Genomic DNA, 24,791 nt, shown 5'->3' with positions numbered 1-24,791 from the left:
TACCACATCAGCCTTTGCTGTCTGAATATTGAATCACCTATGTCTGTAATTTGATGCCTTTGAACTTTTAGTCCTTAACCAGACATACTATGCTTCTATGAAGGAGCTAATAAATTGACATTAGCTATATTTGATGGTAGGCTATTTCGTATATTTACTACTTTGTAGGTGTGAAGAAGAAATCTGATTTTCAGTCTTGATTTTGGATTATACCTTTTTTTTCCAGTTTTATTGCAGAAGTTTCTGAGTTGTACGTTGTATATCTTCTGAACGTCTAACATTTTATTATTGTCATCCAATGTTAATAAAACTTCATAGTCAAAGTGTGCAAGGCAGTCACAAGGTTTCAGTTATGCTCCTAAAATTTATTATTCTTCTAAGAAAATGTCCAAATATTGAAGAGAAACATTACACATGATCATGCAAAGTCATACTACAAAATTTGTAGTGTCTCGGAATGCAACTTCATTCACTAGCACAGACACATATTAATTGTAATGATCTTGGAATTCAGTAATGTAATAGCTGAATTAACATTCTTCAACATTTGACATCTTTTTCCAACACAAATTCAAACTCTGAGCAGAGGAACAAGAAACTAGGCAAATTAGCCTCTTGATCCCTTTTCTCAATTTTTCAACATTATGACCAAATCTGCAGCCTAACTTTATATATTTTTCTCACCCCATATCCATTAAAATCTTTGGTTAACTCAAATCTTATCAAACTCAGGTGATATTTACAGTTGATCTTGCATTGGCTCCCTTCTTTTTGCAGAAGAGATCTGCAAACTTCCTACATTTTGAGAATGGCAAAGTATTTCCTAATTTCATTCCTGAAAGGTCTGGCTATAATCTTTAGACTGCTCCCTTGACCTAGATTTCACCGCTAGCAGATATAGTTTATTTTTATCTACTGTATGTCTTTCCCTGAAGATCTTGAAAGCTTTCATCAAATCACCCCCTAATCCTCAATTCCAGGAAATACAATACTAGTTCCTACAATGACATCAATTATCCTTTGGAGCCCAGGAATCGTTCTGGCAAACTGACAGTTCATTCTCTCAAAGAGCATTTCTAGCCCACCTGAAGGAGGAGGCATTGCTGGTTCTCTGCATAGGGTGGAGATACAATACTGTGAAGTCTGGTTAGAGTGGAGGTAGAGAAGATGCTTCCTCCATTAAGAGAAATTGGGATCCAAAGAAATAGCCGCATTGTGAAGGGACAACCCTTTAGAACTAAGATGAGGAGGAATTTCTTCAGGCAGCGGTTTGTGAATCTGTGGTACGCCTTGTACTGCAAGTCTTTGGAGGCCACGTCACTGAGTGTGTTTAAGACAGCAATAGGTTCTTAATTAGTGAGGCGATCAAAGGCTATGAGGGAACAGCAGGAGAATTGGGTTTAGAAACATATCGACCATGATCATATGGCAGAAAAGGCTTAATGGACCAATGGCCTGATCCTGCTCCTATATGTTATGAAAATGTGGAATGGAATAATGTCCATATTTAGTTTTATGAATTTATATAATCTAGTTATAGCAAAAACACTTTATATCCAACATAATGCAAGAATGGTTTTCAAAATATTTGAAACCATTTTAATGATGCATCTAATCAATGTTTCAGGTTCTTTGGGAAGCGGAGCGTTCAGAAAAAGGCCTGACTGACAAACAGTCCTTTGTAGATTTGGGATGTGGGAATGGATTACTGGTTCACATCCTGATCAATGAAGGAGTAAGTGAAATTTGAACTGAGTGAAACTTAGTGCTGTCTGTACCAGCAATGATGTAGTTTTTAGATGTTATCTTCTACTGAAAAGTCCTTCAATGACTATTGAAATTCCTCTATATGAAATCAAAGTAGAATTGGATGCCTTCAGAAGAGACTTGTTAAATGAGATTTCTAATTCCCTGTCAATCAAATAATGTTTTGGTGTTGAAGATGTAAGAAAGATGTTCATCTATGTACTCGGGCTGAAACCTGTCATGTTAATAGATTGTGTGTGTGTAATGAGAAAACAATAATATTTGCAGTAAACAAATTCAGTCAATAATATGGGGGAAGACTTTTGCTGTTAAAGTCTAAAAGGCTAAAAATGTCCACCGTCATTTATAAGCAACTTCAGACAAGTGGAGAACATTGATAAACGCAAGATTCTGGAGGTTACAATCTAAAGTATAGTGCTCTGTTGGCTGAATGGAAATGGCATCTCCCTGTCTGATTCCATATTTAACTACTATTTATTGAAAGCATGAAGTTCCTCCTGACAACAGGTTGATATCAATATAAACTTGCTGCAAAAAGGTTTTTTTCATTCCTTTTCTAAATGCCCTTTGAAGAGTTTGTTAGCAAAATAGTATAGTGGAGCAAAAGTTGGCAGATGAGATATAATGTGAAAAAATTAGAATTAGCCTTTATTATACATATATGCAATGAATATAGTGAAAAGTTTGTATGTCGCCAATTACAGCACCAACTTAGGTATGAAAGTAGCTTCTTTAGTTACAAGATCTTAGATAGAGAGAAATAAAACATCCAACATTGCAGAAATAAAAGTTCAGTACAACGTACCAAAATTGCACCTCGCTTCTAGTTTGCACCAGGCCCCCTCTAGATCCTACCAGCAACACACCATGCCGGGAGGCTAGAAGGTTGCCATTACACAGGGAGGCCCCTACAGGAGGAGGCTGCAGCACCAGCCTGGGAAATCACCATGCCATGCCAAGCGACAGCTGTGCCAGGCTGGGAGAACACCATACCAGGAGGCTGCAGTGCCAGTTGAAGGCCATCAAGCCATGCTCAACGCCATTGTCAGGCCAGGAGGCCACTGCACCAGCAATTGTTCTTCGCCAGAGGCTGGGAATTATCAACAGAGGCCGGGAGTCATCAGGATCCATGACGACAGGAGATGCAGAAATAGCACTAAAAAGAAAAGAAGATCAACAGCAGGTGGAGTGAACACGCTCTGGCTGGAGTGTGTTATTTGTTAAAAGCAGCTGGTTGCATTTGGCTTTTGTTCCGAAGACACATTACATTATCTTGTTCCTTCAAATAATTGCCCCCCAGTCAATCCTGATATTGAAGCCAACTGTGTCTGGGCTCAAGTCTTGATCTGCTGTTGAAAGTAGACTCTTGTTTCATTGCTTCCCTGGATGCTGATCTCTTCTTTACAGTCTGTTTCAAAAGTGCCTCTTCCGCTCAGTAAAAGTTCCAAAGTGAGCATTTATGTACTTGGACAGTAGGAATAAAGGAGCTGAACATTACCGTAATAGAGAGAGGCTGCAAAAAGCTTCAGCACACAGCTTCAGCGATAACACTGTGGAGCTGGAGGAGCACAGCAGGCCAGGCAGCATCAGCGGAGCAGGAAAGTTGACGTTTTGGGTTGGGGTCCTTCTGAAATTCTGAAGGGTCCCGACCTGAAACATCAACTTTCCTTCTCATCTAATGCTGCCTGGCCTGCTATGCTCTTTCAGCTCCACACTGTTATCTCTGACTCCAGCATCAGCAGTTTTTACTACCCCGCAGCTTCAATGAGTTATGTTGATATCGATGCAGTCAGTAGAGTTCCTTTATGCTGTCCAATAAATAGTAATTGAATGTGAAATCAGGTAGTGAGATGGGATTTGCAAGTAATTGTGCAGAAATCACAAAGTTTGCATATAAATTCATTTGGTAATAGGGAAGGCAGATGGAATGGTTGGCCTTTATTTCAAATAGAATGGAGTTTTAAGAAGGTCTTGCTAAAATTGTACAGGAATAGTGAGCAGTTGTGGTCTTGTTATCTAAGGATCAATATTGCTTGCATTGGAGGCAGTCCAAAGAAGATTGACTAGGTTGAACTGTTGAGGGACTGTCTTAAGGGGAAAGGTTGAGTAGATTGACCCTGTATTCCATTGCAGTTTAGAAGACTGAGATGAGACCTTATTGAAAGATAAAAGATTCTCAAGGGCCTTGACAATGCAGAAAGGTTGTTTCCTCTTATGGCAAAATCAGCATACACGCAGAACAAAAGTCTGGAGAAGAACCAGGAGAAATTTCTTCTCAAAGGTAGTAAATCTGGAGAGTCTTGAGTGCACGGGACTGTAGAAACTGTGCAGTTGAGTATTTTCAAAGCAAAGTCAGACAGTTTTAATCAGGAAGGGGATCAAGGGCTGTGAGGTTATATTGGGAAAGTAGAGTTGAGGATTATCAGATCAGCTAGGATGTCATAGGCAGAACAGACTGGAGAGACCAGACAGATGTCTTCTGCTTCTGCTTTTACGAGCTAAGTCTTGATTACAATCGAATAGCCTGCTGGGTGTTCAAAATGAACTTTTACAGGTGTAGATTGTAATAGTTATCAGATTATTATTAAAACTACTTACTTTCTTTATCTGAGATAACAACAAGGTGTACAGCTGGATGAACACAGCAGGCCAAACAGCATCACAGGAACAGGAAAGCTGATGTTTCGGGCCTAGAACCACCCCCCACCCCAACTCAGGCCCGAAACATCAGCTTTCCTGTTCCTGTGATGCTTGGCCTGCTCTGTTCGTCCAGCTCCACACCTTGGTATCTCAGATTCTCCAGCATCTGCAGTTTCTACTATCTCTACTTTCTTTATCTTCTGGATTTCCTAATTTTTACTGTTAATCTGACATTTTGCTCTTGCTTTCTGTATATAATGTAGTATTGATTTTACTCTGCTATGTTTATGCTGTGTTACTCATTAATGATTCTTCAATTTGCTTGATGCAGTTATTCAAACACTTGCTCTGTAAAAAAGAGCCCATGAACGAATGCATTTGTTGCTGTGAGCAAAATCTAGCCCAATAGCTTTCTAATTAAAATTTTAAATTAGATATATTTTAAAAGATGTGCATGTTAGAATGAAAATTATAAAATGCTAATATTATGAATGATCTATTTTTTAAAAAGAAATTGCAATTTAGGTATAAGCAAATGTTGTCTAGTATGCTTTTATAATTCCAGTGAGCCAGTGGGAAAGGCTTAAAAACATATGATTTCATGATCTGATGAGGTTGAGAATTTAGCAAGTAATTATGGGACCCAATAAGGGATAATACCTATTTCATATCTGACCTTTTTTTGCATAGAGAAAAGACAACATTGTTTCTTTGAACTGAGTTTATAAAGCAGTCTCTGATGCAAAATATTGTGGTGAAATAATATATTCTTAAAGCATAATAAATTTCCAAATGACTATAAATAAAAAAAAAAGCCTAAGGTAAATACAATTTGTAAAAGCTTGCGATTGTGTAATTGAACAAAAATCTATTAAATCAGATTATATTGCCACTTGTGCTGAGTTTCTTTTAAAAAAACCTATTGTTTGAATGATTGCATGTTTCATATTGTCATAACTTCAGCACCCTGGTAGAGGCATAGATGTGAGGAAACGGAAAATTTGGAATATGTATGGTCCACAGACATGTCTCAAGGTAAGAAAAAAAATACGTGTGTTTCTTGAATTCCACTTGTGCATTAACTGCAAAGCTGTGCTGCTTTCTACTGTAATAACATAAAGGTTGTATTTGTGGGAATCGCCACTGGCAGATGGTTCAAAAATATTGATATTATTTGGCGACTTCAACATTTAGAAACAAACAATATATACTACTCCAGATGTGGTCTTACCAACATTTTTATGTGGGGCATAGCCTCTTTTTTTTTTTTTCCCCTTCACAAGAACATTCTTTTAGTTTTCCTACTTATTTGCTGTACCTACATTCAAATCTTTTGTGATTCATGCACTAGGATACCCAGGTCTCTGAGCACCTGAAAGCTTTGTAATTTCACACCATCTTCAATAATATGCTTATTGCCAAAACAGACACTGAGTTTCCCACATGCTTCATTTACTAGATCTTTTGCAATTGTGTAACCGATCCATGTCCCTTCTTTTAATCTTTTTAGAACATACTTTCCAACTTCATTTTGTGTCATTGGCAAACGTATCAATCATACTTTTTCTCCTTTCATCCAAGTCACTTGTGTAATTTGTTTCAAAAAAAAATTGAGGTCCTAACACTGATCCCTCAGGCGTACCACTTGTCACATCTTGCCAACCGGAAAATAACCCCTTTACAGTTACTTTTCTGCCAGTCAATCTTTTATCCATGCCAGTAGGTTAGCCTCTTACTCCAAAGCTTTTATTAGACTTCTATGTATCTGATCAAGTGCTTTCTGCATCTCCTGGCTTGGTTAATCCATAACATGTATGGATACGTTAAACAAGTGGGCAAAAATATGGCAGATGCAGTGTAATGTGAAGTTATTTTTCCAAAAAGAATAAAAAGCAATGTTTGACTTAGAATTTTGCCGGTGCTCTCCATTTAAAATGCAGAGGGATTTAAGTTTTCTGATACATTAATCACAAAAGAAGTATACAGCTAAAACACAATTAAGAAGGTTAATAGAATGTTATCCTTTAGAACAAGAACAAAGAGCAAAGAAAATTGCAGCACAGGAACAGGCCCTTCAGCTCTCCAAGCCTGCGCTGATCTAGATCCTCTATCTAAACCTGTGACCTATTTTCCAAGGATCTGTATCCCTCTGCTTCCTACCCATTCATGCATCAGTCTAGAAACATCTTAAATTATGCTATCGTGCCCTACCACCACCACTGGCATCGTGTTTCAGGTACCCACCACCCTCTGCTTAAAGAACTTCCCACGCATATTTCCTTTAAACTTTTCCCCATCACCTTGAGATCGTGACTTCTAGTAATTAAGTCCTCTGACCTTCGGGGTAAAAGCTTCTTGCTATCCACCCTGTTTATACCCCTCATGATTTTGTAGACCTCAATCAGAACCTCCCTCAACCTCTGTTTTTCTAATGTAAATAATCCTAATCTACTCCACCTCTGTTCATAGCTAGCGCCCTCCATACCAAGCAACATCTGGTGAACCTCCTCTGCACCCTCTCCAAAGCGTCCACATCCTTTTGTTAATGTGGCGACCAGAACTGTACGCATTATTCCAAATGTGGTCGAACCAAAGTCCTCTCCAGCTATAACGTGATTTGGCAACTTTTGTACTCAGTACCCCATCCAATGAATGAAAGCATGCCATATCCTTGACCACTCTAATGACCTGCCTTGTACCCTGAAGGTGGCAATGGACCTGAACACCCAGCTGTCTCTGTGCAACAGTTTCCCCAAAGCTTTTCCATTTACTGTATAGTTCACTCTTGAATTGGATCTTCCAAAATGCATCAACACCCATTTGCCTGGATTGAACTCCATCTGCCATTTCTCCGCCCAACTCTACAATCTATCTCTCTTCTGTTGCAACAGTCCCCTTCGCTATCTGCTACTCCACCAATCTTAGTGTCATCTGAAAACTTCCTAATCAGACCATCTGTGCCTTCTTCCAGATCACTTATGCATATCACAAACAACAGCGGTCCCAACACTGATCCCTGTGGAACACCACTCGTCACAGTTCTCCATTTTGAGAAACTCCCTTCTACTACAACTCTGTCCCCTGTTGCCCAGCCAGTTTTCTATTCATCTAGCTAGTACACCCTAGACCCCATGCAACTTCACTTTCTCCATCAGCCTACCATGGGGAGCCTTATCGAAGTCAATGTATGTGACATCTACAGTCCTTTCCTCATCTATCAACTTTGTCACTTCCTCAAAGAATTCTATCAAGTTAAGACATCACCTTCCCTGCACAAAACCATACTGCCTATCACTAATTACTCCATTTTCTTCCAAATGTAAATAGGCCCTATCCCTCAGTATCTTCTCCAGCAGCTTCCCCACCACTGACATCAGGCTCACCAGTCTATAATTACCTGGATTATCCTTGCTACCCTTCTTAAATAAGGGGACAACATTAGCAATTCTGCAGTCCTCTGGGACCTCACCTGTGCTCAAGAATGCTGCAAAGATATCTGTTAAGGCCCCAGCTCTTTCCTCTGCAAAAAGTGGAGGAGGCTTGGGGACCTCTTTGCGGAACACTTGTGCTCAGTTCGCAACAAACAGCTACACCCCCAAGTTGCGAACCATTTCAACTCCACTACCCCCCCCGCCCAACACTTCAGACGACATGTCCATCCTGGGCCTTCTGCATTGCCATAATGACACCACCCGAAAGATGCAAGAACAGGATCTCCTATTTCGCTTGATAACCTTGCGCTGCAGGGTTCGCAATGTGGACTTCACAAGCTTCAAAATCTCACCTCCCCCGACCACATCCCAAAACCAGCCCAGCTAGTCCCTGCCTCCCTAACCATTCCTCTCTCCACAAGCCCCACCCCCATCCCCTAGCCACTAACCTCATCCCATCTCCTTGACCTGTCCGTCCTCCCTGGACCGACCTATTCCCTCCCTGACTTCCCATCTACATTCACCTTCACTGGCTCTAACCCTGCCTCTTTGACAAGTCTGTCTCCTCTCACCCTATCTTCTTTATCCATCTTCTATCCACCTCCCCCCTCTCCCTATTTATTTCAGAATCCCCTTCCCCTTCCCCATTTCTGAAGAAGGATCTGTACCCGAAACGTTAGCTTCCCTGCCCCTGCTACTGGGCCTGCTGTGTTCATCCAGCTTTACGCCCTGTTAGCTCTTGTTATGTATTTGGTATTTCTAGCTAACTTTTTCCCGTATTATAATTTTCCTTTTGCTTTCAATTTTTTAAACTATTTTTGTTGTTATTCTGTGCAACTTTCTGACTTGCCATCTATTTTTGTGCAATTAAATGCTTTTGCTTTAAGTTTGAATATTTTTAACTAATTTTCTTAATTCATTATGGATGGTGGACCCTTTTGAAATGTTTCTTTTTTATTGAAATCTATGTTTGAAACAGTACCTGAAATATTTTCCATCGTATCTCTAGTGACATCACATTACTTAATTTGCCATTTTTCATCCTTATACTTCTATTCCCCCTCCAACACACACGTACATGTGCACAAAGTGACACACATGCGCACTGAATGGTGGCCGACGCACCGTGTCTCCCCCCCCCCCCCCCCGCCCAACATACCTGTCCTGGATCCACTTGTGAGATGCTCAACTCGAATGTGAAATGCAGTCCTGTTACCAGGACTCCCCATGTTCACAAGGTCCTTAATGAATTCTATCCTCTGCACAAAACAAGGATGAGTATAGCCTATGTCCTACTTAGTTTCTGTGAACAGCATGGCTGAAACTATCTTGAAAGCATTCCATGAATGCCTCATCTCGGCTACATGTGTGCGTCTAATTGTTCTGGTCCACGTTTATGTTAAAATCCTGCTTAATTCCACTGTACCTTTCTGACAAGCACCTGTTATTCCTTTGTATTTCTTTCAACTCATAATTGATTTCTTCCCTTTTAATGTTTCTCAACTCTACTCAAATTGTTCCTATTTAAACAACCAAGTCAGCCTGCCACCTTTTCTGAGCTTCCTATCATTCTAAAAGACCTCTACCTTTCAATATTCAGGTCCCAATTTGCCAATCTGTTGCTATGTCTCTGTAAAAGCTTTCAGATTGTAATTTTGGTTTTGCTTTATATTCCATATGCTTTCTTCCAAATCCTAGGGACATGCAGTCACATAGGCTTTAGTTTGTTCTTTTATCATTTTTGTGATCTAGAGCCTTAAATGTGGATTTTGTTTGTTTTTTACTTCCTATCCCTTCCTGTCACTGTCAATCAATCTTCCATATAAAACCTTTACTGTTTTACCTTTTCTCTGTAATCTGTAAGGACCCTTTTGCAATATCAGTTTGCTTCATCTTTAAGTTAGTTACCATTCTAAAAAATTGCAGTAAAATGGCAATTTCTCTATAGAAAATTGAAAGTTGTCAGATTGTCTGCTGAAGTACATTACTGAGACAGATTGGAGGAAGCTTCAACCCACTACTGTGCTTTAGTAGAGAGTGTTTAAAGCTGATGCATTGTATCTGGAAGTGTTCCACTTTCATTAATTGCCATCTCACTGAGCTCAAAATTTGTCAACCTTATTTAAAAGAAATTCCTTGACATGGTGAAAAAGAGCTAAGTCAAATATTGTAGCTCTAAAAAAATGAATCCTTAACATTGCCACAAGACTGGTATTTATTGCTAATTCTTAGTTGTTATTTGATATGCTTCAAAAGGTAGATAATTAAAAATGATCTGCATTACTGTGAAACTCAAGGTAGTTTTTGCCACTCAAGTTAAAGTGGTGAGTCCAGTTTTTATGCTGTACAAGAGGAGAACTGACTTGAGAATATAAATCTTAGTAACCAGAGTGGAATACCTGATTAGAAAGAGTAAAGTATCAGAAGTTATTCACCTATATACTAGATTTTCCGTTCCAGTTGCCTGTTCTCTTAGCCACAAAAAGGCTTAGTGGACAGTTCTTCAGGAGCTATTCTGCTAGCTTTTCACTTGAAGTATTTCCAGGATTTTCTGTAAGTAACATAAGACACAATGAATCTAATATGGCTGGCCTGCCATACTTGTAATTAAATTTTATCCAGTCTATGTTAAGGTAAATCCAGATACAAACAAACATATTTATACCTAGTCAACAGCCATTGCCATTGACACAGGATCATTTAAATTTCCTAGAGTCAACAAAGCAAGCAGTTTGTGTTAACAAAATCAATTATCTAATTGTGGTGCTTTATAAAAGGCAAATTTCAGTGTTTTGGCAAACTGCGCACATGTCCGTGGCCTGCAGGAGCTAAATTCTGTCACACCCAGTGCAAGTTGGTTTACAACAAAGGCTGGTAACCTGAAAATTGTAAATTAATCTTGGAAAATTAGCATCCTTCTAATAGGCAAAACTCCAATACTTCCAAACTAGTGTTAAACTTTCACAGTAGTAGATATCCATTCTTCTTAAAGAAGACTGAAATGGAGAAATTGCTGGGTTTTTTTACAAGGAATGCGCCATCACACCAAGTGATGATTTCCTTTTTCCGGATGTGGATTGGATAATCGGCAACCATTCAGATGAATTAACACCATGGATTCCTGTTGTTGCAGCAAGGTAATTTGTATATTTTTCTTAAAGATAATTAATTCAGTTTTTTAATTATTCATTCATGGGATGAGTGCCACTAGCTAGACCAGCATTTATTGCCCATCCCTAGTTGCCCAGAGGGCAGTAAAGAGTCAACCACATTGCAGTGGGTCTGGAGTCACATGTAGACCTGACCAGGCAAGTGTGGCAGATTTCCTTTCCTAAACAACATTAGTGAGCCAGATGGATTTTTCCTGACAATCGGCAACAGATTCCTGGTCATCATTAGACTCTTAATTCCAGATTATTGTTGAATTCAAATTTGACCATCTGCTATGGTGGGATTTGAGCCCAGGTCCCCAGAACATTACTTGGGTCTCTGGATTAATAGTCTAGTGATAATATCACTAGCCATTGCCTACCCATCAGAATGCTGCCTTTCCTTCTAGGCATTTATTTGTATTGTGTTTGTATTTATTCAGTACAGACTTGCAATATCCTCATGGTGCAAATGTTTTTAAAAATGTTTTTGAAATGCACAACAGTATTGTTCAAAAGTTTCCCTGTCCACTCTTATGCCCCCATCTCTTCCTTGTTACGTAACGAATTTCCATGAAATCCCTACAGTGTGGAAACAGACCATTTGGCCCAACAAGTCCACATTGACTCTCCAAAGAGCATCCATCCAGATTCACCCACCCTACCGTATCCCTGTAATCCTGCATTTTACCTATCAATAATCCACCTAACCCACACAACTCTGAATGCTATGGGCAATTTTAGCATGGCCAATCCACTTAACCTTTGAACTATGGGAGGAAACCGGAGCAACCAGTGAAAACCCACACAGACACAGAATGTGCAAACTCCACACAGACAATCACCCAAAGCTGGAGTTACGAGGCAGTTGTGCTAACCACTGAGCCACTGTGCCCCTGTGCCTACACACAAGCATGCATTGATTTCAGTACCTTTGTTCCTGCTGTATTGGATTATACATGTAAACAAAACATTGCTTCAATATCAGCGTGTTGAAGCAGAATAAATTGAAAAAGGTTTAATGCAAAACAAAACGTCAAGGCGGCTGTATTGAATTAAATGAAATGCTGTGTTATTCTTCCATTTAGATTGTCTGTAATTTAGTTGATTGGATACAGGATGTGAGTGCAAAATATTTGCTGCTGAAGGGTTCAGGAATTTAATCTTATGCTGCAGGTCATCCTATTCATGCTGCTACTTTGTCCTGCCTTGTTGTTTCTTTGATTTCTATGGAAAGTACTGTCGAAAGCAGACTAAAAGCACACAATACAGAGCATACCTGGATTTCATTACAGAAGTGGGTTCTACTTGTGGTTTTAAAGTAGAAGAGGATTGCCTTCGGATTCCATCTACAAAACGGGTCAGTCTGAAGCTGTTTTTCATTCTGCAACATTTTTGCTTGGAATATTTTCCTTGCGCATATATGATGGTTAGTGAAATGGTGGTGAAACTTCTTTAAACTGTTTCTTCAAAAGTTCCTAAATTAGACCCGTTTTGAAACTAAAAACTAAGCTACAACTAAATTTTAAAGAATTACAAGAACAAAAAGCTGCAAAGATGTGTAATTGTGACCAGAGGTAATGAGAGCTTCAGATGCTGGAGCATCTAAGAACAAAGTGTGAAGCTGGATGAACACAGGCCAAGCAGCATCTCCGGAGCGCACAAGCTGATGTTTCGGGCCTAGACCCTTCATCAGAGATGTGTATTTGGCTTGCTGTATGGATTCTGATGTTGTATTGTGAATATTCTATATATAGACCTTGAAATAATTCAATCAGTTGCTCTTTCGAAAATGATTCAGCAATGGAATGAACCAGGTCTAAATGAATTAAGTAAGCTCAATTTTTAGTGAGTATTTGTAAAGATCTAGTCCTACAATGTTGTTATTGTCTCTAGATAATTGTTTTTACTAATGCAATAAAATTCTTGACTGAAGTCTTGATAGTTTGGTTTAACAGATATATTGAAGAATATCATCGTATTAATTTCATGGATTGTTTTGCTACTAGGGCATTCTATATACTGTAATAGTTAGTTATCAGTGAAATTCTTCTGAAGGTTTAACAGCAATAGATTTGAGACTTAAATAGTATTGATGCATTCTTTGGTCTGTAAATGTTTGCTGACTTTAGCTTTCAATAAAACGAAGGCTTATAGTAGATGTTGCATGACATGACACAATTACGTAATATCAACTGTCTCAGCAAAAACACTTAACCTGAACTTTCCTCTTTTAGTTTTTGTTTAATTAAGTATGTTGGTGTATCTTGGTTTTTAGAGTTTGAATTTCTGGTTTGTGCTAGGATTTGTTGTTGTACAGGTGGTCCCTACTTTACAAACATTTGACCTATGAGTGAGATTCTATACAGGGGTGTATTAACTTTAAAGATCCAACATTTGACATTTCCTAATACTTAAGAACAGGTATTTTATTGTCCTGTGTTGTTATCAAACTTGTATACAAGTTGACTTGTGAATGTACTCAAAAACCCAGGGACTTTTGCAACCCAGGAATTCTGTCTTTTATTTGCTATAAAATATTAGAAAATAATGCTGACCTGTAAACAAGTGCTTTCTACATTTGTAAACTACTTGTCCCCAAGTCTGTTGCTATTTATATTACACAGATCTTCAGTCTTTAATTTTTTTTTACAAATTTGATGTGGAACTCCACTGTCAATTTACAGGGAGGAAATTTGCTCAGATACATAACAATGCTGACCAAAATGATCAGGTGAGAAAGGTCCAAATGTTTCAGATCAAAACCTTAAGCTTAAGACATATTTTCCTAAGGTTTTTTAAAGCACTTTGGTACAAGTGCAAACAGTAGATTTTATACCATTGTGTACCTTTTTCTTCAAAAAAAACAGCTGTGGATGCTGGAAATCAGAACCCAAATTAGAAATTGCTGGAAAACCCAGCAGGTCTGGCATAACCTGTAATGAGAAAGTAGAGGTTCATGTTTTGGATCTAAAGGCCATTCCTCAGAACTGATTGTAGCTAGGAAAAGATCGGCATTTATGCTAGAGGAGGGATGGGAGGAGGGAGACAATAAGCTGTAGGTGGAGATGGAGTCCAGATAGAGAGAGGAAACAGTTGGGCAGACAAAAGAATGGGTAAAGTTTACCTCCCCACAACAGCACCACCACCATGTCTCTAACATATAAACCAACTTTTCCCACCTACAGTCAGTTCTGAAGAAGTGTCACTGGATGCAATACGTTAACTCTCTGCTTTCTGTTCACAGATGCTGCCAGACTTGCTGAGTTCTTCCAACAATTTCTTATTTTGTACCTTTTTTCTTCACCCATTTTTGCTTTCACCGATTTGAAACTTGCTTTGTGTGTTATTCAATGGTGGGGAAAGAAGACAGACTGACTGAATGTATTTTTTCCATTTTTGTTAAAGGTTTGCTTGATTGGTAACCAAAGGACATATTCCCCCTCTTGCGAAAAAAGGTTGGATGAAGAACGAACTCAGTATATTAGGGAGAGATATTCTTATACCCTGAGCACTGGAGAGAATACAGGTTTTAGGAAGATGAAGGACCCTGTTTCGCCTAATCACATTACAGATTGTTCAGTTGTTGAAGATGACGTGATACAAGATATTTGTGGTGATACAGATTGTTCTGCATCCAACATGTGGGTGGCTGGATTCCAACCCAGAGAGAAAGTAGAGAAAGTTAGAAATTGTGCTTCTTTGCCTCGAGATTTTGTTGATAGTATAGTGCTTCAGGTAGCTAAAGCACTTTTGAAAGTAAACCAGGACAACAATGAACATAACGGTGAAGGCGGTGCAAAATGCTGGCGCAAGGGAGGTAAGTCTTTGCTTTCTAAAGTACCTATGTTCTTTGCCATTTTGTTTTGGACTATACTGCTGATCTGTAATGATATGGTTTAACATTTATTACTACTTTTTTGGACTAAAAGTACAATATTAGTTTTTAGAAGTTGTTGTTAACAGGATTTCATCATCAAAATGATTTTCAGTTTGCTCAAAGGTGTCTTGACACCATTCGTTTCTAAGCCAAACTAATTGATATGTTGACTTTTGAGGTACTTGCTTTGGTTGTTGGAATAATTGATATTTTTTTTATTAAAAGGTGGGGATAGTCTTTAAATAAAATTTGACACTTATTTTGAGTGTGGGGGAGGTCAGTTTTATTTAAAGTATTATACCCTAGATACAGACAAAAGTACAATTGGATTTCTTTTAAAACAGAATATTGCACATAGTGATCAATTCTTTGATCTATTTTCTCCACTAAAAACAAAAGATTTTCACTGAGAAATATCAGCTATGTGTCATTTAGCAACAGTTAGTTAGTAAATAACAATTAATGTGCTTGAAACTGCTACTGAATCACTGCTTCAGAAATATCCAGTCTTTTCAGCATTGGAATCATTCAGGTTACAGTTACGTTTGCAATTTCATAGTTTAAGATGAAGAGTAAGTTCCATCCCACAAAAAAAGTAATCAAAGGTATCTGAGATTTATTCTTAGTAAATATGATTGCAGATTTTCAGTGAATAAATGAAGTGACATGATAGGTACAGAACTACAGATTATCTACAGCAGTAGTGTCCAACCATTTCACAGAGGGACCACATTTAAATTTTTGTCATCCTCGGTGGCAGAAAGGGGATGAAAATTGAATATATCAAAAAATACTCCAGAATTAAATTGGTCATTTAAATGAGTAATTAATAGAGACAATTAAAAGCACGGCTTTATTATTAAAGCCAATCTTTACATAAGAACTAGGAGCAGGACTGGGCCATCTGGCCCCACGAGCCTGACAACCCACCCCCCCCCCCCCTTCACTAAGATCATGACTGATCTTTTTGAGACTCAGCTCCGCTTACCTGCCCGCACACCCATAACCCTTAATTCCTTTACTGTTCAAAAACTTATCTAGCCTTGCCTTAAACACATTCAGTGAGGTAGCTTCAACAACTGCTTCTGTGGGCAGGGAATTCCATAGATTCACAACCCTTTAGGTAAAGAAGTTCCTCCTGACCTCAGTCCTACATATGCTTCCCTTTGTTTTGAGGCTATGCCCCCAGTCCTAGTTTCACCTGCTAGTGGAAACAACCTCCCTGCGTCCACCTTATCTAGTCCCTTCATAATCTTGTGTTTCTATAAAATCTCCCCTCATTCTTCTGAATTCCAATGAGTATAATCCCAGCCTACTCAGCCTCTCCTCATAATCTAACTTTCTCAACTCTGGAATCAACTGCGTAAATCTCCTCTGCGTCCCCCTCCAGTGCTAGTATACCCCTTCTCAAGTAAGGAGGCCAAAACTGCGCCGAGTACTCCAGGTGTGGCCTCACCAGGACTGTATACAGCTGTGGCATAGCCTCCCTGTTTTTAAACTCCATCCCTCTAGCAATGACACACAAAATACCATATGCCTTTTAATGTCCTGTACCTACAATCCTACTTTTGGTGATTCATGCACAAGGACACCCAAGTCCTGCACAGCAACGTGCTGCAATTGTTTACCATTTAAAACATAGTCCATTTTGCTGTTATTTCTACCAAAATGGATGACCTCTCACTTATCAACTTTGTACTCCGTCTGCCAAACCTTTGCCCTCTTACTTAGTCTATCTGTATCCCTCTGTAGACTGTGTCTTCTGCACTCTTTGCTCTACCACTCGTCTTATTGTCATCTGCAAATTTTGACACCACCACTTAGTCCCCAACTCCAAATCATCTCTGTAAATTGTAAACAATTGCGGTCCCAACACTGACTCCTGAGGCACACCATTAGCCACTGACTGTCAACCAGAAAAACAGCCATTTACCCCTACTTTTTGCTTTCTACTAGTCAACCAATCCTCTATCCGTGCCAATACATTGCCTGTAATACCGTGCAACTTTATCTTATGTAGTAGCCTTTGGTGTGGCACCTTGTCAAATGCCTTCTGGAAATAAGGTACACCAAATGTTCCCTACATTTTTGGTTCAGATGCAGAGTCACAGAGGGGAAAAAGAATTTGACCCAATTGATCACCGTGATGGGCTATTAACTGGGACTAAGCTAAGGAATCATTTCAAACAAATGCTGATGTTGCGTTGCCTTTTGTGGGGCATATGTCTCAAAGGTGGCAGTCTATGTGAGAACTTCAACATGCACTACTGGGCTGGCTACCTGCTGAGGGTGTCCCTTGAAGCTGCCAATAATTGACAGCTGCTCAGTGGGACTGCAGCCCCAGCTACCCAGTGCTTTGCATGCAAAGTCAGAACCAGGACCCCTTATGGGGGCTAATCAGAAGCCATTCTTGCCTGCTGCCACCGCCTCATTCACCTGGCATGGTTGTTTCTGACTAGCCAAGAGCAGTTGTTCCATGCTAATTTGACAAATATACTCCTGCTTGTCCCTGGTTGCTATGGCCTTCCATGATGCCCCAACAAGAAGCTGACCTTCAGCCAGATCCACCGGTTGTTGGCCCGGAACTTGCCCTTCTTTAAGAAGAGCAAGGTGGACTGGCAGAACTCCTCCTCTGCAAACTACCCCTGAACAGCTACTTCACATAGTGCCCAGAGACACCAGTGATTCGCAGAGAGGCCCCTTACTGCCTGTCAAATACTGCAGATGTTGACAATCAGAAATGAAATCAAAAGGCCTCCTATTTTCAGAGCTGGCCTGCAGACTCACTGCTTTGGCTTCAGTCATTAGGCAGCTTGCTTGCTGTCCAACAGTGGTTCTTTCCTTTGTTTGCTGCTGATTAAGGAATTAAGGAACCTGAAATCACTTGAATATACTTCATAATTGTGGATTTATTCATGTTAAAATATTCCTGCACTATACAAATCTTTGAGCTGGTGCACATAACTTTTGTAAATAATGACATAGTGTTGCTTGACTGACACGGCTATGTATTGATCTTGTACTTGTAAATATGCTCATAACATGCACATATTTAAGTCTCATATTCTTTATTATCTTCTACCCATATATCCTGTGAAACCTTCATTGTATGTTCATGAATGCGAGTGACAGAGTTGAGTTGTCATATTTAAGTTTCCCCACAGGATATGTCAATCCCTTGTGCAGTTACTTAACACCAAGTTTTAACCAAATTAGAAACAACGTGTAACTTTGTCTTATATAAGGTATTGTTCCATGACCATTTTGGCTATCAATTTTGAAGGTAGGTAATTAAAACAAGTTTCACTCGATCCATATGATATAAAGAATAAAGCCAAAACAGTTCAAAATAATTTAACTTGTGTCATCAATCAAAAGCCTTGCTTTCACTGTTTGTTGTGACACAAGACCTGATATCTCCAAAAACCTGATTTGAATATAAACCACAGATATATACTGAGCATGGAGCAGGTGTGGACATGGCATGAACCAGAAAGCAGGAAGAGAATGAAGAGTCACAAAACTGATAAGATTGAACCTTATCAATATTTTAATTTTGTGGGCACTCTGAGTAGTCTGTGATCACCTAGGGGTCTGCAGCAGTTTGAGAACATGATTTAGAGCACAGTAGCAAGTTATTTGGTAAAAATTGATCCACAGCCATTCTTGTATGTTACATAAACCTTCAACCATTGATTTCTCATCCTGCCTTGTGTATCCTTTTAATCTAGCCATAAGTGCATCTATGCAGTCTGTTTTGTGGAAACAAGTTCTATATTCATCAATCACTGTTATAAAGTTAAATACGTGCATGTTATTATGTTTCTAAAATTTCGTTAGTCACTTGTTAGTATTGAAATTGAATGTCGTTAGTAGGAAAGACTTACCGCTGCAACATTGTTTTCCTGTCATAAGATTAAAGAGACTTTGGGGTGCAGGTTCATAGTTCCTTGAAAGTGGAGTTGTAGGTAGACAGGGAGTGAAGAAGGCATTTGATACACTTGCCTTTATTGCTAATTGCACTGAGTATAGGAGTTGGGAGGTCATGTTACTGCTGTACAGTACATAGTATTCCAAAAGTGGGCTAACCAGTGTTCCATTCTGGTCTCCCTGCTGTAGGAAGGATGTTGGGAAACTTGAAAGGGTTCAGAAAAGATTTACAAGGATGTTGCCAGGATTGGAGGAGGATGGGAGTGTTTGAGCTATAGGAAGAAGTTGAATAGGCTTATCCTGGATGGTTGAAAGCTGAGGGGTGATCTTAGAAAGCTCATAAAATCATGAGGGGCATGGACAAGGCAAATAGTCAGGATCTTTTACCCAGGTGAGGGGAGTTCAAAACTAGAGGGCATAGGTTGAAGGTGAGAGAGGAAAGATTTAAAAGGGACCTGGAGGGGTAACTTTTACGTGCAGAGGATGGGGCTTGTATGAAATGAACTGCAAAAGGAAGTGGTGGAGGCTGTTACAATTAAAACAGTTAAAAGGCATCTGGATAGGTATATGAATAGGAAAGATTTAGAGGCAAATAGGACTAGATTAATTTCAGATATCTTGTTGTCATGGATGAGTTGGCCCAAAGAGTCTGTTTCCGTGCTGTACATCTTGATTCTCAATGCATGGATGCCAAGTTTCAAATAACCTCAATTTATATGACAGGAAAAAAGTTGTACTGATTGGTATGCAAGTTGACTGACTCCGATTAGCAGCACCCCAACCAAGGAAAAAGCAGAGAACCAGACTCCCAAACTGCCGGGTAATTCAAAAAAGGCACAAACATTGAATATATTTGTTTTGTTTGCAGAGAGTGGTCCTTGCAAATGAATATATTTCACTTCCAGCAAGCTTAAATGAGCCATATTATGAGCTGAATTGATAATCTTAAATTGGGGTAGCTATTTTTACACTCAGCATTGCATGGCAAGAGTTGTGCGGTCTTGGAATCACGTCTAAAGGTAGTTTGTTTCTTCCACTGTTGTCGGACTTACGAACGGATCTTTTGTATATGAGAGTTGATCTTTTTCTGTGCCTTCTCTTTAACTGTAAAACTTTCTGTATTCTGTTCTATTACCCTGATGTACTTGTGGAAGGTATGATTTGTCTGGTTAGCATGCAGAACAGTGCGTTCACTGTATCTCAGTACACGTGACAATAGTAAATCAATTCAAACACAGGCTGATTGAGTGCAATTTGTTTTTTCACTTAGGCAGTACCTTGTGGTAGAAAATGAATTCTATGCTAGAAATGAACTCTTAGACTGAAGAGTCCAGTGCATGACCCACAGTCTCTGATAGGTGACATAGACAGTAGTTAGCGGAATGGGAGGGTGGGTTGCCATGTGTCCCTCTCTCTGTTGACCTTTTGAGTTCAACTTACCATTAATAATGAGTCTAGGTGTACAGATGATTTCCCTCTGCTTTGAGCCTTGAGAAAGGTTTCCCAGGTGTTCAAGTGAACTTTTTTGCTTTTTCAAGGAGACTTTGAGGATGCCCTTGAATATTTCCTTTGCTGTCTGGTGTTCACTTGTCATATTGAAGTAGCTAGTTGAGTGCTTGGCCAAGAGCATAGGACAACATGGTCAATGTAATAGAGCTGACTAAGCATGGTCAATGTTTTGATGTAGGTGATACTGACCAGACATTGAACATATCTATCCTAACGATGGATTTGAAAGATCCTGTGCAGGCAGTGCTGATGGTACCCCTCCTAGGATTTTGATGCGCCTGCCGTGTGGAAAGGCAAACATCAGGGCTGGTTTGTAGACTGAGTTTTGTGACAGGTTTGAAGTCCTAGTCTTCAAAAACTGTCTTCCTCAGGTGACAGAAAGCAATATTGATATACTGAAGGTAGAGTTGAATGTGTTGTTGATGTCTGCCCTTGTTGATTGTAGGTTCCCATTTGTTGGAACGTGGTCAACATTATTGAAGGCCTCATCAAAATTCTTGATAACTGGGAGATGGTGTGGCAAGGGCCGTTTGGATAGAGGACCTCTGTCTTGTAGATGTTTAGTGTCATCCATATTCTAGGGTGCTTCAGCAAAAGTGGTGACATTGGCTTGGAGCTTGGCATCTGAGTGACCATAAGCGCAAGCATCATCTGCATTCTGTAATTCAAATGAAGGATGAGATGACCTTGGAGTTGACCTGCAGATGCAGAGGTTGAACAGATTCCTATTTGTTTTGTAGATTTAATCCACTTGAACGTAGAGGTTGCTGGAAGTGAGATGGAACGCTATAGCAAAGAAAAAAGTGTGATGTGATGACAGAGCCTTAATGGCTCCCAATCAGAACATGAATTAGGTCTGAGTAGACCCATTACTTAGAGTCACTTCCATGCTATGGAGCATGGTAATAATATTTTGGCAACAGCTGAAACAAAGGATGATCTTATTTAATCCCTTGAAGCTGACTGTGTTGAAATCTTAGTGAGGTCTTAGTTTAGTGAGACCTTAGTGTGCTGTTCCCTTCAGTTTTTATTCTGTAGATGCCGCACAGTGAAAATCTTGTCCAGGATGCTCCTTAGCTGATGGAATTTGCATTGCGACTCTGGAGTGACGTCTTCAGCCACAGGGAGAAATTAATTGAGAAGGATTGTTGCAATAACTTACCACGTGGCTGACAGTAAGGAACTTCCTCTGTGATTACCACAATTGAATCTGCACCTTTCTTGAAGATGGTTACGATGACGGGATCTCTGAGATTTCTTGGCACACTCTGCTTCATCCTGATAATGGAAATTGCGTTGTATAATCGTGCCAGTGGTGCTTCTCAGCTGTATTTGAGTGTTTTGGCACAGATTCCAACTGCTTCTGGTACATTTGTTATTCTTTAGCTGTCAAGTGACCTTTTCTCCCTCAAACTGGGTTGAGAGTGCTGCAATGGCAAAAAGTAGTATGCTGCAAGATAATGTCAAAAGATCACTATATTGCCGAGTGCATCTCAGTTAAGGAGATGTTTGAAATGTCCCTGTCAGCAGGTGCTGACTGTTTCTCTGTCCTTAATGAGCAGTTCTCCATTCTTAGCCTTCAGTAGCACGGGCCTTTGGGTGCATGGCTGTAAGTAGACTTGACTGCGTGAAAGAAACCATGCAATTATGGTTGTCAACTAAAGCTGATTTCCTGCACTCTACCCATCATCTGTACTTTTTGGTCAGAGTCTTTATTTTTGCTGGATTTGGTTGTTGTAGAGCTGCTCTAGTTCTCAAGTTGGGTCAGTGTTTCAGTTTTAGAAATACCTTGGTCTTATCAGCGCCTGATTCTCCTAGTTGTTGTCTTTGAACAATTCTTGATCCAGTCACCAAATGTCTATTCATGAGTGCTGATTATGCAGGCCTTCAGGAAGACCAGGCAAAGTGGATACTCTGCAACTCTGGTTCACTGAGAGTAGTCAAAGTGGCAGTGATATGCTGGCTGAATACGGTTTTCTGACTTGCAGTGTTTGAGTGCCTCAAAGTTAGTTTTCTTGTGGCACTCTTGTTTCTATTGTCATCACTGCTTTTAAGATAATATTATTGACGACAAAGCCATTTAGGCAGTGGTCTCTCCAGTCAACTCCTGTTATAACATAAAGATGTAAGTATCACCTGTGATCCCTCACTCAATGATGTAGTTGAGCAGGTGCCAGTGCTTAGAGCAAGGTTATTGCTTTGCAGCCTTGTGCTTTCTCTCAGACAGAGCAAAGTGTTGGTTATTGTGCGGCAGTTTTTTAAGCACTTTGCCAGGAGGAAAGAAGTACTACTATTGGATTTCCTTTCTGTCAAGTACTTCTCCCCAGAAGTCTTTGTCTTTTCCAACCCTGGTGTCAAAGATCTTGATGCCTTTTGGGCCTTCGGCCAAGAACTATTTGATTTTACATAGAACATAGAACATAGAACATTACAGCACAGTACAGGCCCTTCGGCCCTCGATGTTGTGCTGATCTGTCGTACCGATCTCAAGCCCATCTAACCTACACTATTCCATGTACGTCCATATGCTTGTCCAATGACGACTTAAATGTACCTAAAGTTGGCGAATCTACTACCGTTGCAGGCAAAGCCTTCCATTCCTTTACTACTCTCTAAGTAAAGAAACTACCTCTGACATCTGTCCTATGTCTTTCACACCTCAATTTAAAGCTATGCCCCTCGTGCACACCATCACCATCCTAGGAAAAAGGCTCTCCCTATCCACCCTATCTAACCCTCTGATTATTTTATACGTTTCAATAAGTCACCTCTCAACCTTCTTCTCTCTAATGAAAACAGCCTCAAGTCCCTCAGCCTTTCCTCGTAAGAACTTCCCACCATACCAGGCAACATCCTAGTAAATCTCCTCTGCACCCTTTCCAAAGCTTCCACATCCTTCTTATAATGCGGTGACCAGAACTGTACACAATACTCCAAGTGCGGCCGCACCAGAGTTTTGTACAGCTAACGGTCTGTGTCCATTTGCTCCCTGCCCATCCATGTACCTGCCCAAATATATCTTAAAAGACGCTAACGTGTCTGCGTCTACCACCACCCTCTGTGTAAAGAAATTTCCACGCATATCTCCCTTAAACTTTCCTCCTCTCACTTTGAACTCATGATCCCTAGTAATTGAGTCCCCCACTCTGGGGGAAAAAGCCTCTTGCTATCCACCCTGTCTATACCCCTCATGATTTTGTAGACCTCAATCAGGTACCCCCTCAATCTCCGTGTTTCTAATGAAAATAATCCTAATCCTAATCTACTATTCGCGGTGAAGTCTCACCAAAAACCAGTGTTGTTACAACACGGAGATGGCCATTTGGTTCACTGAGTCCATGCTGCCCCTCTTTAGTTCAATCCAGTCAGTCCCCATCCCCTGCACTGCGAGCTTCAATCATTCACCACCTTTGCTTCCAGCTCCCTCAAGTCAGGTTCAACACTGCAGTTTCTTATCTGGCTCTGATCAGGATCTTTTGCAAGAATGCCAGTTCAAAGAGAAGACCGAGTGCATGAACAAACAGTGCTGATTGGTTGGCAAGTGGATTTAAATGGGTAAGAGCGTCGCCATGGAGAATGCTCCCTTTCATGACGATTGGCAGTTACTTGTCATTTTGATGTAGGATTCCTCTGAACACTTCTTTAGCATCCTGTCTTGGGGCATATGCATTGAGGACTGGAGCACACTTGTTCTTGGCAGGGTTAGGCTGAAGGGTCATGAAGCATTTCTTTAACCACTTTCGGATACTTCTCTTGTGGGATGAACAACTGTCTCGTGAGCCTTCAAAATAATATTCTGTACTCTTATTTGCAACCAGCCTAAGGAACATGTTTGATATGCAAATAAGCGTGCTCATACAACCCGTGCTTAAAAGCAAATTATAAAAATACTTGTTAGTTTTCAGAGCATCAGGCTGCCTTGCAGTGTTTATGACAAGATACATCGTCATAGCTCACTGCATCATGTATGAACTCACTTAATGTGTACTGCCTGTAGAAGATGCTCATCAGTGATATCCTATTACTGTTTCAGTGCAGCAGCAATTGGTCAAATATTTCATGAATTACTGCAGCCAGCCCTCGTCGCATTTCTACTTAGTGAAAAATTTCTCAGTATACTGTTCCTACATGTGGATCGGAACACTTTATCCATGTCCCATTTTGACATTCAGCATTTTACTTCACATGTTGCTAAAAGAAGCCATTGACATCTGCACCATGTCACTTTATCACAGTGACCTATTGACATGTACCGTCATTTTCTCAATCTTTATTCATTGAACTTATAAACTTAGTAATTTGTGTAATTGAGTTCAAATTTTATGACATCAAGGAAAGCTAAATAGGAAAAAGTAGCTATGGGATCTTCTTTGCGTTCATGTTCTGTAATATTTTCATCAGCTTTCCACGAGAACAAACACTAATCTTCCCCGTTACGTGTTGAATTTGCAGTAGTGTGTAAAATTTTCTAACAGATCTAAAATG

The 24,791-nt window shown here is 39.9% G+C and overlaps 1 protein-coding gene across 2 annotated transcripts in view; it reads left to right on the top strand.

Moving 5' to 3' along the window:
- trmt44 (tRNA methyltransferase 44 homolog) overlaps positions 1 to 24,791 on the top strand; it is a 51,033-nt gene that overhangs the window by 12,804 nt on the left and 13,438 nt on the right. For both annotated transcript variants that reach the window (XM_048537470.2, XM_048537463.2), the window contains 5 exons: positions 1,628 to 1,735; positions 5,371 to 5,442; positions 10,869 to 10,975; positions 12,164 to 12,347; positions 14,396 to 14,807. In XM_048537470.2, the coding sequence (XP_048393427.1) occupies positions 1,628 to 1,735; positions 5,371 to 5,442; positions 10,869 to 10,975; positions 12,164 to 12,347; positions 14,396 to 14,807 (883 nt within the window). The remainder of the gene's footprint in view (positions 1 to 1,627; positions 1,736 to 5,370; positions 5,443 to 10,868; positions 10,976 to 12,163; positions 12,348 to 14,395; positions 14,808 to 24,791) is intronic.

Source organism: Stegostoma tigrinum, chromosome 1 (genome assembly GCF_030684315.1).
Source record: "Stegostoma tigrinum isolate sSteTig4 chromosome 1, sSteTig4.hap1, whole genome shotgun sequence".
Lineage (NCBI taxonomy): Eukaryota > Metazoa > Chordata > Chondrichthyes > Orectolobiformes > Stegostomatidae > Stegostoma > Stegostoma tigrinum.
The sequence above is the reverse complement of the archived record's forward strand: the minus strand, read 5'-3'. Positions and strand labels throughout refer to the sequence as shown.